At 44.1% G+C, this 15146-nt stretch overlaps 1 protein-coding gene across 2 annotated transcripts in view; it reads left to right on the plus strand.

Annotated features, from left to right (window-relative positions):
• Positions 1-11935, plus strand: part of LOC141106031 (interferon-induced protein with tetratricopeptide repeats 1-like) — a 47104-nt gene extending 35169 nt beyond the window's left edge. For both annotated transcript variants that reach the window (XM_073596375.1, XM_073596376.1), the window contains one exon: positions 9215-11935. In XM_073596375.1, coding sequence (XP_073452476.1) covers positions 9215-10460 — 1246 coding nt within the window. In that variant the 3' untranslated portion in view covers positions 10461-11935. The remainder of the gene's footprint in view (positions 1-9214) is intronic.
• The last annotated feature ends 3211 nt before the right edge of the window (positions 11936-15146 follow it).

Raw genomic sequence — 15146 nt, forward strand, 5'->3', positions numbered from 1 at the left:
TCGTATCAAGCTGGAAACACTACAGGAAGCAAAGGACTCGGGTGGTCTGGCAGTTCCAAACCCATATTATTATTATAGCGCCTCAATTGCAACATTTGACGGGATGGCTAGACCCAGAGTCGTCTGACCCTCACAACTTTCCATTGATGGCCTTGTGGAATGCATAGAAGTGGGGGAACTTGTAACATTGTCCGACTACCCCACATTGGTACTCATAGACAGAATATGGAATAAAGCCAAACAACAATTCCAATACGCAGGGTACGCTAACTGGTCCCATATTTTGAAATATAGAAATTACCCTGAAGTCTGTAAATTGCAGGGTTTCTCAGCATGGTCTAGGTGTGGTATTGTATATGTTCCACAGCTATACCATGGCGGTCTTCTGCGGGACTTTCAATCACTAAGAATAGAATACAGTCTACCGTACACTGTATACCTTATTCTTCCAATACTTGCAACTTACACACGCCATTTCGGCACAATCTACACTATATACTTGGGAATTAACTAGGCCCACAGTGCTTACACAACTAGTAACATCATTGTCTCGAAAGGGACAGATATCTTCCCTGTATGGCTCTCTCCTCTCTCAGGTATCTAAAGCTATGTCATTAAATTGTAAGACTGACTGGGGGAAAGATATAGGCCACATAACAGATGAAGAATGGTCCACCATACTGGAGAATGTACTCGGGGTGTCACTTTCAGGCTCCCAAAAACTCACTCAACTGTTCATTATTCACTGAACGTATTGTACCCCATATAATTTGCACAAATGGCACAGAAGAGATGATCCATTTTGTCCTCGCTGTCTAGTGGACAATGGTACCCTTATACACATGCTTTGGAAATGTCCGAAATTACAAAGGTACTGATCTGCAGTGATCAGCTCAATTAACAGAATATGGAATCTTAAACTTGAAGCTGATCCTAAGCTTTGCCTACTTGGATGGTTGGACGAGGAACTGTACATGCCTCACACCTACACAGCCATTCTCAGAGTCCTATTTCTTGCTAGAAAAACTTACAGCTAACATACAAACAACGAGGTAGTCCAATGAAGTTCGACAATATCTGGGAAGCCTGGCTGGAAGTTCCAGGTTTGGCCCCTATGCAATTAGTTCAAACTAGAATCCTTGGTGGTAGGACTTAGCCATCCATTTGCCCCCAAGGATCACTAGCCAGATAGGTAGGGTGGGTAGCTGATTGAACTGATGCACTAAGACTCCATATGTGAACTGATCTGAAGCAATATACTTGATGTAGTGGTATCTTGCTCCGCAGTGATTGAATAACAGAAAATTTATATCAAATACTTACCGTAATTTTCCTTTCCTGATGGACTCCATGGCAGCCTACGTATGGGTTAATCCCGCCTCTCATACCTCATAGGACCCCACTCCCATAAATCTTTGCTTCTAGTCAGAGACCGTGTTCCGTAACTTAGCCTACTCCAGCAAATGGGAGGGAACTCCTGCTGCCATGGAGTCCATCAGGAAAGGAAAATTACGGTAAGTATTTGATATAAATTTTCAGTTTTCCTGACAGACTCCATGGCAGCCTACGTATGGGAAATGACTAGCCATACACACCCGGGTGGGAAATTGCTGGTTAAAGAAAAAAAGGTTTAACTGGCACCGTCAACAGATAAGACATGCAAACCAAAATTAACCGAAGACAAAGAAGCCGGTTCTACGCAATAGTGCGTCATAAATGTGTTAATTGACGACCAAGAGGCCGCCTAACAGATCACTTCCAGGGATACACGACGGGAAGCTGCCCACGATGTAGAAACGCTCCTGGTAGAATGAGAGGTCACTGTTTCTGGAGGAGCCAAACCCTTAGCCTTATAAGCCCCTTGGATGGCCTGAACAATCTAAGCTGCAATGATTCTGGAAGAAGCACGCAAACCTTTGTTTTTTCCATGGAAATAAACATACAGTTGATCAGATTTCCGAAAAGAAGCTGTGGCTTCTAAGTATTGCTTTAAAACCTCTCCAACATCCAAAGGATGAATACTAGAGTTTTCAGTTGTCAGAAAAATTGGAAAAACAATCTCTTGATTCTCATGGAATACAGATGTTACCTTAGGATTTGATCCTAGCATAGGAATCAAGACCACTCGATCAGGGAAGAAAGTGAGGAATGGTTCTTTGCATCCTAGAGAACTGATCTCGGAGACCCTCTTGGCCGATGTTATGGCCACTAGGAAGACCGCTTTGAGAGAAAGATCTTTGATATCTGCCTGATCCATATGTTGTATTTCTTTTTCCGAAAAGAAATCCAGGACAAAAGGAAGATCCCACTTGGAAAACCTCAGTTTTCTTTGAGGCCTGAGCCTTATTGCTCCTCTGAAGAACTGCCTAGTAAGGGGGTGTCTGGCCCAGGATATACCTGTGAAGGCAGAGATTGCGGAAACCTGAACCTGTAAAGAACTTACTGATAAGGACAGATCCAGGCCTGTTTGTAAAAAGCCCAGAATATCCTGTATCTTTGGATCAATACAGGAACCGTCAGTGGTGGAAACATAATCCGCAAACTTCGACCAAATTCTTTGGTAAACGTTGTTAGTACCTGGTCTTCTGGCATTCAGTAAAGTTGCAATAGCTGTACTTGGACATCCTAGTGCTTCCAGCCTTCCCCTCTCAAGAACCAAGCCATCAGATGGAGCTGGGATGGGCATGGGTGAAGAGATGTTCCCTGCAACAGCAGATCTGACCTGGAAGGGAGAGGAATTGGGTCCCAGTAGCTGAGCTGCAACAGGAGGGGGAACCATGGTCTGTTGGTCCAATACGGAACAACTGCCACTACTTCGACTTCTTCCCACCTGAGCCTCGATAGAATCGGAGAATGACCGGAACTGGGGGAAAGGCATAAGCCCTGTGGAATCTCCACTGGTCCGTCAGGGCATCCACTCTGAAGGCCTGGGGACAACGACATCTTGTGTAATATTTCTTCAGTTTGTAGTTGCAAGGGGATGCAAACAGGTCTACCTCCGGCATCATTTCCAGAGACAGAATCCAGTTGAAAACCTCGGTGTGGAGAGACCATTCGTTGTTGTTCAGGGCAAACCTTGAGAGAAAGTCCGCCTGGACATTTTGAATTCCGGGAAGATAAACAGCTTTTTTTGTCAAGTTCGTCTGAGCCCAGGACATGATTGGACTCACTTCGCTCAGTAAGGAGAGACTGCGGGTGCCCTCTTGTCTTTTGATATATGACACTGCTGTCATATTGTTTAGCCTTAGGAGAACTGAGGCTCCTGATGTCAATTGGAGAAATGCTCGTAGAGCACAGAAGGCAGCTCGGAGCTCCAGAACATTCGAGACTACTCCTCAGGATGGGAAATCCCATTTGCCTTGGGCTACCTCTGACAGAGAGAGGGCGCCCCAACCTCTGTTGCTGGCATCCGTCGTCACTGTGATCCAGGAGACAGGTGCTATGGAATGGCAATTGAGGATATTCCTCCGCTGCAGCCACCAGGGAAGGCTCTCCCCGTGGAAGGGGTTTTCCGGACAAGATGGTCTTGAGATCCCGGATCCCATTGTTGGAGAAAACCCTTCTGAAAGGGGCGCATCTTCCATTGTGCCCATTTCACCATGGGGGCTGTTGCTACCATGGTGCCGATTATCCTGAGACATTGTGAAGCTTTGAGAAGGGATGATGACATTGCAAGACGAATTCTGTCCTGAATCACCAGAATTTTCTCTAAAGGAAAAGAGATGGTGCTCTTCACCGCATTGAACTGGGCTCCGAGGAATATTAGAGACTGTGTTGGGTCTAGATGACTTTTCTCTCTGTTCAACAGCCAACCGAACTCTGTCAGGGTAGAGATGACCTGATCTCGATGTGACAACAGCTGTTCCCTGTCTTGTGAAAGCAGGAGTAGGTCGTCCAGATAGTGGTGTAACCGGATACCTCTGACTCTGATTAATGCCACAACAGCCAGTAAGAGCTTTGAAAACACTCGAGGAGTGTAAATTGGAGATGCCTCTGATCTACTGCAAAACGGAGATACTTCTGGAAGTCCCTTGCAATTGGCACATGAAAGTAGGTGTCTTTCAGGTCTATGGAGACAAGCCAATCGTCTGGTTGTATTGTCCGACGTATTGTTAGCAGTGTTTCCATCTTGAATTTTTCCTACTTGATGAAGGAGTTCAGGTGTGTTAAGTCGATGACTGGCCTCCAGGAGCCATTCTTTTTGAGGACCATGAAAAGGGGGGAAAAAAAACCCCTTGAAACCTTTCTTCTGTTGGTACCGGGATGGCGGCACCTTGAGTTATCAGTGAGTCTGTATATGACAGAAGAACTTGTTCCTTCTCTTCGGAGTGTGGTAGGACTGTGGGAACAAACCGGTGTATGGGTGGACTGCTGAATACCCACGAATGACCTGATGAGACTGTCTTGACCGTCCAGTAGTCCTGATCGAAGCTGCCCAGAGGTGCTGAAAAAGGGAGTAAACGAGCCCCAACTTGCTCCGCCTGGACAGGCTTTATATCAAAAGGACTTGGAAGCTTCACCTCCTGCAGAAGAGGTTGTCTTTGAGGATTTCTGGCCAGAAGGTTGATTTCTCTTCCAGTTTTTTCTAAATTCGCGACTGGGCCTGTAGCGCCGGGCATCTCTAGTGCGCTCTTGATCTTGCCTGGGTTGAGGTCTTCTCTGACCCAAGAGGCGACAGTCCTGGGGTAAGAACCCTGATTTACCCCCCGTAGCATGGGTAATGGCAGAGTCAAGCTTATTCCCAAAGAGGGAGGAACCTTCAAAGGGAATTCTACACCAAGCCTGTTTAGAGGCAGGGTCCGCAACCCACGGGCGCAGCCACAAGGCGCGCTTGGCTGTGACTGAAGAGAGCATGACTAGTGCCACTAGGTGAATAATATCAAGGGATGCTTCCCCCAAGAAGACTGACGCCAGCTTCAACTCATGGACCGGAGAGCTCTTGACCAATTCTTCAGAAACACTTGTTAAAGCTGCATCCACATCATCCGTCCAAGACTCCATAGCTTTAGACAAGGCTGCAAGGGCTGGTTTAAAAGCCATACCTGCCGTGATATAGATGCGCTTAAGATCAGTATCGATCTTCCTCTCTAGACCATCCTTGAATGAAACGGTATCTTCCAGAGGGAGAGTGACATGTCTCACCAACCTCATTAAAGCAGCATCAATGAGCGGAGCTGATTCCATATGCTTTACCTCTTCACTCTTGAATGGATATATCTTAGCTACTTTGGAGATTAGCGAGTTTTTCCTCTCAACTTTACCCCATTCATCTGAAATAATTTAGCCAAGTTCGCCCAGGAAGGGAAAATTTGGGCGATCCTTCTTGAGATGTTTGAAGTATTTCCTCTGTTTAGAGGGTGCTTCTACTGGCTCTTCCCATCTCAATGCGTCTTTAACCGCTTTAACCAACCGTGGCACCAGGGAAAAATCAAAACCCGCGCCAGGGTCAACCACCTCTGCCTCGCTATACGAGGATCCACTTAAAGAGGGACTACGTCTAGAGGGACCAGGAGCCCCAAGGTTGACCCGCCAGTAACTAGTGCTGGAGCAGAGGGAAGAATAGATGTACGGTTGGGATCCGTTCTGATTAGAGATTCCTGAAACCACCTTTCTGACCAGAGCTTCTACCTGCTGGTCTCCAGCTCCTCTTTCCTTTGCAGCTCGGGAATAACATAGCTCAGAGGGATTTACCCTCTGGGACCTGAGCTTTACATCCCCAGCAAGCTCTCCTTTCAGAGCGGCTAGAATGGTGGTGGGAATGACGCCCAGATATGGATTTGGGCTCTTCGCTATGACGCCTAGAAGCTGATCTAGGACGCCTGGAACTTGATGAAGACTGCTGATGATGCCATCTGGAACGATCGATATCTTCGCGTGCTGAAGGCCTAAATTCAGACCTAGAGGGGCTGAGGGAAATAAAAGAGATAAACAGGATCCAGGAAAAAAACAACCCAAAAGTCAAGCAGAAGGAAAAAAAATTCCTACCTGCAGAGTAAGGGTTGGCCACTGGGGGGCAGTGACACGTCCATAGCAGAAAGCCTGGCAACTGCAATGAACAACCTTCAATCAAACACAGGTAACACAAGTGAAATAAAGGCCTGGTCAGCCAGCAGCTCAGCTTCCTACCTTGTCAGTGTCAGACCAATGCACCGGAAAGCAGCCGTTTTCTCCCGCAGGACATCCTAAGTAATAGCTGTATCTGACAGCTATTTAAACTGATGATGATGTCACTGCGCCCCAGCGTCATCCAGCCGAGCTTGCGCGCATGCGCGACCGCCGCCATTTTCCAGAACTGCGCACACGCGAACCAAGCCTCGATCTCAGACAAGGCTCGCAGATGCGCAGAGAACCCGGAAGACGCGGCGGACTGGGACGCAGATGCGCTCCAGCTGCCATAGAGGCAAGAAAAAAAAGGTACAGAAGGGAAAACAAACAATACATACAAATACTGCTGCCATGTACAGAAAACAAAACAGTATACGATACCACCACAGCACGATCCTGATCCAGCCTGACTGGGGACGATAACCCACTGCACGACCGGGCACTTCAAAAAGGGGGCCTCCTGCTAATAGCAAGGACGTTTGGCCAAGTTGCTGCTTGCCTGCCAATGGCAAGGCCAGGAAGCTCTTCATGGCATCGCATATGCTGCCCGTATCCACCCTGCTAATAGCTGGGACTGCTGGACTCCAGAACCGCCATCAGAACAATTGTGCAACCAGGACTGGACTGTAGAAACCTTCATAAGGTAAGATACACCTTGGTCCTAGGAGGACAAAAAAGGAACACGGTCTCTGACTAGAAGCAAAGATTTATGGGAGTGGGGTCCTATGAGGTATGAGAGGCGGGATTAACCCATACGTAGGCTGCCATGGAGTCTGTCAGGAAATATTGTTTTGCTTTAAGCGATAGTTAATGTATGAACATTGTGATCCCCGCCCCAATGTTTAGGGGTGTGTGGCACCCCTGCCCCACCAGATGGTCCGGTTGAGGACAGGAAGCAGAGCTGGGGCATAGGATACATAGAGGGCACGCTCGATATATAGTAACTTACAAACGACAGACTCAGGTATATGTTTTTATGATATGTAATTTTATTTTGTATGGGCCGTTGCTTTATATACAGTAATAATGAAAAAATCGTATAGCGATTGGATAACTCTGTGTCCTCTCCAACATCTTTAGATGTGTTTATTGTTAAATGAAAATGTTTTAAAAAGAATCTGATTTAAAAAAAAGTGCTGAATGAGCACAGGGGCACAGCAGACAGAAGCATTGTCAGTCTTGGGGGAGGAGAGAATTAAATGTACTATTTAGATACACTAACAAATTGAACCCAAACCCATGCTCACTTTTTATAATCGTTACAAACTGTTTTTTTTTTTCCTTTTCGGATAAAGGTTTAACATGAGTAAATAAAAGCTGATACAGTCTGCAAGAGAGCTTGTTCTTTTGAAAAACAAAAGATTTATTGGCTGGATCACCAGATGAAAATGGAAGAAAGAAAATCTAAAAAAAAGAAAATGAATGCAGCCATCATATCAAAGAATTCGTAAGCAGCAATATAATAACTAGCCTTCACCTATTCTATCAGTGAACAGCTGCAACCATTAATAAGTAAACTCAGCCACTAAATTCAGTATATCAATTGTGTATAAATGGTGAGCCTATTCAAACCATTATAATTTGTGTATAACACCTGTTCATAACATAACTTATGCAGATATCTAAAGAAAAATCAAATAAGTGTTAAATTAATAAACATTCTGCCTTTCATACAAAATGCATAGAATGTCCGCATCCAGTGTATTATTTCAAAAAAGACTATCAAACTAAAAAAAAAAAAAACAAAAAAAAAAAAAAGGATTTTGTGATTCAACAATAAGTGCAGATATTCCATCCACAGAGACCTCTCTTCTGCTAATAACATTGCCAAAGTGATTCTTTAATCCTGAACGGATAACCACCAGCCACAATTAAGTGAATTGGCCGCTCACCACAGAGAATGACCAAATGATCAAACAACGCCTTTTGTATAAAGTCTTCAGGTTCTGTATAGTTCCACCTGGTTTAATATGAATCACCAGAAATTCCCCTGCTAGGAATAGCTGGATCCATTCCTCACGCTAACAGTTTACTTTGTCATGCAGCTCCCATGCCTCTCGGATGACCCGGGTGGTTACTTGTTCAGCATTAAGGGCTGGTTCACACTGCTGCGATGTCAGACATTGCATGTGATTCACACCGCACTGCGGGGCAAATCACATGTGATGTCTGTGCGATGCAAATTCAGCCATACATATAGTATGGCTGAATTTGCATTGCATTTGGACCAAACTCGTGCAGGACCCTTTTTTGGTCCACACCAGAATCGGATCGCATGGATGTTCACACCCATGCAATCCAATTCCTGTCCGAATTGACAGTTCGCACTGCGATATGCGAACCAATCTGGGGGTGTCATTAACTTTGTATTGATACTCCCATCGGTTCGTATAGGGCAGTGTTAACTGCCTGCGGGAGACATGCGATGCGGGAACCCTTACTGGATTCACTGCAGTGTGAACTGAGCCTTAAAGCGGGGGCCCGCTCACCGCAAAAATTAAAAGCCAGCAGCTACACATACTCGGTGGAAGGAGGAGGGAGCCGAGCTGCTGGCGTAATTTGCCACGGCCCAGACTCCCGGAAGTGGAGACAGGATACCTGTCAAAGACAGGTATCCGATCTCCCCCCCTCCCCCCCAAAAGGTGCCAAATGTGGCACCGGAGGGGGGAGTGAGACAAATGAGCGGAAGTTCCACTTTTGGGTGCAACTCTGCTTTAAGGGTCACTTTGGAATGGTTATTAGCAGAGTAGGTGGTTTCTGTGGATGGAGTGTATCTGCATGCATTATTGAATCGCCACAAAATCCTTTCTTTCTTTTTTGGACTATTTTTTTTTTTTTTTTTTTTTTAGTTGATTGCCTTTTTTGAAATAATACACTGGATGCAGACATTCTGTGGTTTTATGTATGCTAGGTGGAATGTTTATTAATACAATATTATTTGATTTTCGTTTAAATATCCGCATAAGTTATATTATGAACAGGTGTTTGTGGACTGATTAACATATAGTGCCAATATATGGCAACTTAGCTAGTCATCCTGAGGCATGTCTTTAGTTATTGACACATTACTTTTTTTAATGCTTGCTTTTCTTTGTTTCTAACTTTTCAGTGACATCTTAAAGAATTCCTTGATGGATCGTCTACTGAAACTTCAATGCCATTTTACTTGGAACCTGCTTGGGGAAGATGTAGATATTGAAAATGTGGAAGAAAGGCTAAATGACCAGATTGAGTTTTTGCCAGATGCACTCAAGCACAGGATGTATAACCTCCTGGCTTACCTAAAGCATCTCAAAGGAGATCATGAGGAAGGCATACTCCAGCTCCAAAAAGCAGAGGCACATACCCAACAATCCAGTATAGAGGAAGACACAGATCATAAGAAAACTGTCCTGTATGGTAACTTTGCCTGGGTTTTCTACCACCAGAACCAGTTAAATAAAAGTTTAACCTATGTTGAAAAGGTGGAGACCATTTTAAAGCAATATGAGGTTCCTCCAAAGAAAAACACTCTTCTGTCAGATATATATGGTGAACAAGGCTGGACTTACTTATCCTTTGCAGGAAAATACTATCAATGCGCTGTTATGTGCTTTGAAAAAGCTCTAGAACTTGACCCAGAAGATCCAGAATTGAATTCAGGCTATGCCATGGCTGTGTATAGAATAGAAGGTTTCAGGTTAAGCAAGAACACAGAAAACAAATCTTTTCCACTCTTGGAACGAGCTGTTAGATTAAATCCCAGGGATACAGTGCTGAAGGTTCTCCTTGCTTTAAAATATCTAGAGATGAAGGCCTATGATCAAGGAGCTATTTTAATAGAACAAGCTCTACAAGAACAACCAGAATCTCCATATGTTCTTCGATATGTGGCAACATTTTACAGAAGACGTAAACAGATATATAAAGCTATTGAAATATTGAAGAAAGTACTCCGTTTAACGCCTACCTCCAGCAATGTTTACTATCAACTTGGCCAGTGTTACAAACAATTTATAAAAATCCATTACAATACGCAGCAAAAGGAAGAAGCCATTGCAAATGCAATATTTTACTCAGAAAAGGCTGTCGAACTAAACAAGTCATCTGTGCCAGCACACATTTTATTGGCTAGTGTATACATGAAAGCTAATGAACACCAAAAGGCAAAAGAAGAATTTGACAAAACTCTGACCATGAATGATATCTGGCCTGAACAGAAACAAGAGCTCCATTTCTACTGGGCAAAATATTTAATACATTCTAGAAATTCTGAGTCTGAAGCAGTAAGGCATTTTAATGAAGTGATAAAGATACAAAATCAAACATGGTTTCGGGAAATTGCCATGAAAGAACTGCAAAAACTTTTGAACTGAAATCATATAAGGGAATAAATTGTAGGCACAGAGTGGTACTATGGATACAATAAAAATATAACAAGTGCCACTTTCCGAGGATCAGAGCAAATTATGGTTTGTGAAAAATGGTGGACTTTTTTAGGCACATAAACTCCAACAATTGTAAATAAAATAATCTTTATTACAATATTATAAAATTCTCCATGATAGCCAAACTGACCTTAAATCAACAATAAAATGAATGCACCCTACATATATGGAATAGGTATATTCCCTGCAAGAAAAACTGCCTTAGTTATGTAATCACCTAACACAATATAATTATTGATAATCTTTCTTCAAGGTATGGGGGTCCCAGATTCCAAAAATTGTAGCTCTACATTCGTGACTTGGCTGCTTCCTCAGAAGGTTTATGGTGTGTTTACTATGCTTTGCTTGGGTACATCCACCCAGCAAAGGGGACAGGACATCACAGCAATTAAGTACTAAAAAAAGCCCTACTACTGGAACAACTAGGACTATTTAGACATAATACTTTTCTATAAAGAATAATAATGACTTCAATGGACATTAATTGATCTGATCCTAACTGCCCTGAATACTGAAATGTAACTCTGGCTATGGTTACTACCAGTGGCGGCTGTCGGTCGGGTCACCAGCACACCACCCACCCCCCACCCCCTGCGCGTCTCCTCCCTCCTCCTCCTAGGCCAATTGGAATGCTTTTCTTTTTGGCCAAACGAGTCTCAGACCCGCTTCTTGATTGGCCGGGAGGAGAATTAGTGTGACAATAGCGAGCCCACCCTTTTTTGAAGCCTGTTAGTGCCTCTGGCTCTAATCCCATGCTTAAAAAAAAAAACCCGATTGTAATCCATGCGTCCGGTGCTCCACATGTGGATTAGGGGGAGGGACGCATGGATGGGGGGGGCGGCGCCTGTGCGCCCTGCATTATGGGTCGCCACTGGTTACTATAATTTATATTGATTTTGACAAAGCCCCATTGCATAAATCTTGAAAAAGGAAAATTCACTTTGTAAAGTTCTCCTTTAGCAAACCAGCCACAGCGTCTTTGCCAAGGGCCCCCTGACTTGCTCTCTTTGCCAACATTTACCCGCTGCCTTGTCACAGACACTGGTAATTTTAAAGCTGGCTGTGATGAGGGACACAATAGCAACATACTAATAACCATCATATAAGCAAAATCTCATTAGAGCAATAATAGTACACTTGCCTTTAATGACTTAATACATTTTGGTACCTTTTGACTGTTATGTGTTATTCTGGTTTCTACTGTGTTGTAACATTTTAACATTTACTTATAATCAAAAAAGGCTGATAAACACTGCAATCAACAAATATTTTGAATAAAAGAAAATTTCTCTGAATTTATCCGTGTTAATAATATAAACCATATAAACTACTGCAGTTGCATTGCAAGGATATCTTTCTCTGTTGTTCTACATATTCCACTGATAGGTGTCTTTTTTCACCCAGCAGTCTGAACGGAAAAAAAAAAAATGAGAAGCTCGCTGTACAGAAGCGTGCTTGTTAGTACAGCGATCTCCCTGCTGAGCCATTGTGTTTTGACAGGAGGGCTGCCCTCCCACCAGAAACAGGTCAGCGCTGGCAGCCATTGGTTGCCAACACTGGTCGGTTGCCAATTGGATGCTGGTTTTCCAGCATGCCCATTTGAAAAGATCAGATGTTCGGCCATCTTCTGTCAGGCTGTAGTACACATGGACCGAATATCGGATGTTTTTTGTTGAACCGCTTGATACTGCCCATTATTTGCCCTGTGTGTACCAGGCTTTACTATAGGATAATATCTTGCACTTTACTGCCAACAACCAATATTGCATTTCGTTATTATTTTCAGTAGCTAGTCTGACATAAAATAGCAGCACATTAGCTATTAAAATATTTAAAGTGAACCTGTGCTTTGTACATGAAAGGCAAAGCAACAGGTTAATTTTATTGTCTCTTTTCCCAGCAGCACATACTGAACTTTCCTTTGCTCCCCTTCCCCTATATTCAGCTACTGGGAGTAAGGACAACTGAGTGTAAGCTCCAAGTTACACTGGTCAGAATTTACAAAAGGCCATCCTCATGTGACAGAGCCGGACCAAACAGTGAGTACCAGAACTGGCACACCAAGTCGCATGCCACTGTATACCCAGAAGTACTGAGTATTTTCCGACAACAAAATTATACAGTCTGGGATGCTGCAGCAAGGAGGCAGTATGGAAGAGTGACTTGGTAAGTATGAAAGTTTGAGGAGGTGGAGTGGACTATCTACTGACAATGAAAAAAGACACAAAAGAGCACATAGGCTCCAAAGAACCTGGACTATCTTGGTATCTAAGAAATAAGGAATTCACACCAGATATATATATATGTAGCGATACCCCCGCAGGAGCTGCTTAAGTTAGTTCAGTCCATTACTCTGCCTCTCAACCTCAATAACAGCCTCAGCCCATCTGGCACACCTGGCAATAGTGTAAGTGCAATGAACAGTGAGAAACACACAGGTTATAATAAAACACAGAAATTTGACTTTACTGCAATATTTCTGTGGAAAAGAGTAACAAACAGTAACAATATATATTCAAAATAATCAACTGGAGAGCAATTACAGATTAAGAGCAATATAGCTCTCAAGTTGCTTTCAGGGTGATTCCAAACACTAGAATGTCCCCAAGAGCAGAGGCACACTTGAATGGTAAATAAAGCCAGAGGCGGCTCTCTAATTAGGCGAAATAGGCGGTGGCCTCAGGCCTCGCAGTCATAGGGGCCTCGCACAGCTGGCTAGTTTACCTAATTAGAGAGCCGCCCCTTCCAGCAGCATAGATCTCCGCCATCACACAGTCCTGTATCCCCTTACTTTGCTACAGGGAGAGATAAGGGCTGCGAGTGAGAGTGTGATCGGAGCTCCGGATCACAGCCAGGGAGAGCCGCTCAGTAGAGCTCTGACAGATCTCCCCCCTCCCCCTGCTGCCCGCACAGCCAGACAGAAGAGGAGAGAGAGCTTCTGCTCCTCCTCCTCCTCCAGCCCTCTCCTCCTGTGTCTGCCCCGCCCACTTTCCTCGGCAATGTTCTCTGTTATGCCTCAGAGAAGGGGATGTGTGGGCGGGAAGATTCAAGCTGAAGACCAGCAAAGAGAAAAGGACAAGGGGAGTCTGATCCATCCATCTATCCATCCATTCATCCAACCATCCATCCATCCACTCCTGCCTCCCAGTGAGTACACTGATGTAGGGGATGCTCTTCCTTCCCTTCAGTCTCCACCCCCTTCTCTTTCTATCTTTCCTTCTATCTATCTATCTATCTATCTATCCATCCATCCATCTTTCCTTCCATCTTTCTTTCTTTTGTTCCTTCCATCTTTCTTTCTCTTTCTTTCTTTCGTTCCTTCCATCTTTCTTTCTCTTTCTTTCTTTCGTTCCTTCCATCTTTCTTTCTCTTTCTTTTGTTCCTTCCATCTTTCTTTCTCTTTCTTTTGTTCCTTCCATCTTTCTCTTTCTTTTGTTCCTTCCATCTTTCTTTCTTTCCTTCCATCTTTTTTTCTCTCTCTTTCTTTCTCTTTTTTTCTCCTTCCTTCCTTCCTTCCTTCCTTCCTTCCTTCTCCACCCATCCCCCTTTTATTTCTCTCTTTGTGACAGCCTACCAGAATAGGTAGGATCTGTGAGAGCAGCTTCCCTGTGCAGCTCTGCTTGAGGAAAATATATCTTTATTTTGCCCACTCACCTACCCCCTGTACTGTCCACTCCCCTATACTGTACACTCCTAATACAGTTCATTTTCATCCCTTGAGTTTTTTTTCCCATTATGGGAGTGAGTGGGGCCTCATGTCTAAGTTTTGCCTAAGGCCTCACAAAGTCTAGAGCCGCCTCTGAATAAAGCACAATATGGCACTTCAAATTAGATTGGTTACCTTTACTCAGATTGGCTCTATGAGTCCAGGCAGGAGGAGAGCAGAGGAATGACTCCCTTTTTGTCAGGCCTCTCTCTACTGTCCCCTGACACCACAGGCCCAACTTTACACACCTATTCAAGTAAAAAAAAAAAACAATGGTTTAATTTTATAGATAAACTGTCCAACACACCCAATGCATATGCAGAGCCCTGAATATGTGTATGGATCCGTATGGCACTAACAGCTTCAGTCCTTTTTTGTGAAGCAAAGGATCATCTCCTTTGGTGTCTTCAGCTAGCCACTTTCGTTGGTGCACTTTAACTCCTGGGTAGCAGGGCAAACATCATAACAGGCCCAGATTATCAAGTGAAACAGACAGGATTTTGTTCAACAAGGTGAGGACACTGATGTCTGTATACAATGTCCCAGAAATGGATAGCCTTATCCTTTATCCCTGTAGTACTACAAGTGTCAGCAAGATGACTACTGGCAATGATGTTTGTATACAGTGTTCAAATAACTCCTTCTATAGTGCAGTGTCTCTGTTCCCTGCAGATGGGCAGAAATGCTCTTTCATAAATTCCTGCGAACAGGGCCCAAGCGAACGTCCTGGAACAGGAAGGCTTTCCCGGTGACCCAGTGTGTGGTCTCCGCACACTGGAACAGTTCACCGTTTAAGATGCGCTCGATATACACCTGGGATCTCAGGCTGGATGTCCCAACCGGCAGTGGACGCCTGAATCGTGCAGAGAGATCATCAGAGACAGCAACCTCTCCCTCAGGTCTGGTCT

Source organism: Aquarana catesbeiana, linkage group LG08, assembly GCF_042186555.1.
Source record: "Aquarana catesbeiana isolate 2022-GZ linkage group LG08, ASM4218655v1, whole genome shotgun sequence".
In the NCBI taxonomy this organism is placed as follows: Eukaryota; Metazoa; Chordata; class Amphibia; order Anura; family Ranidae; genus Aquarana; species Aquarana catesbeiana.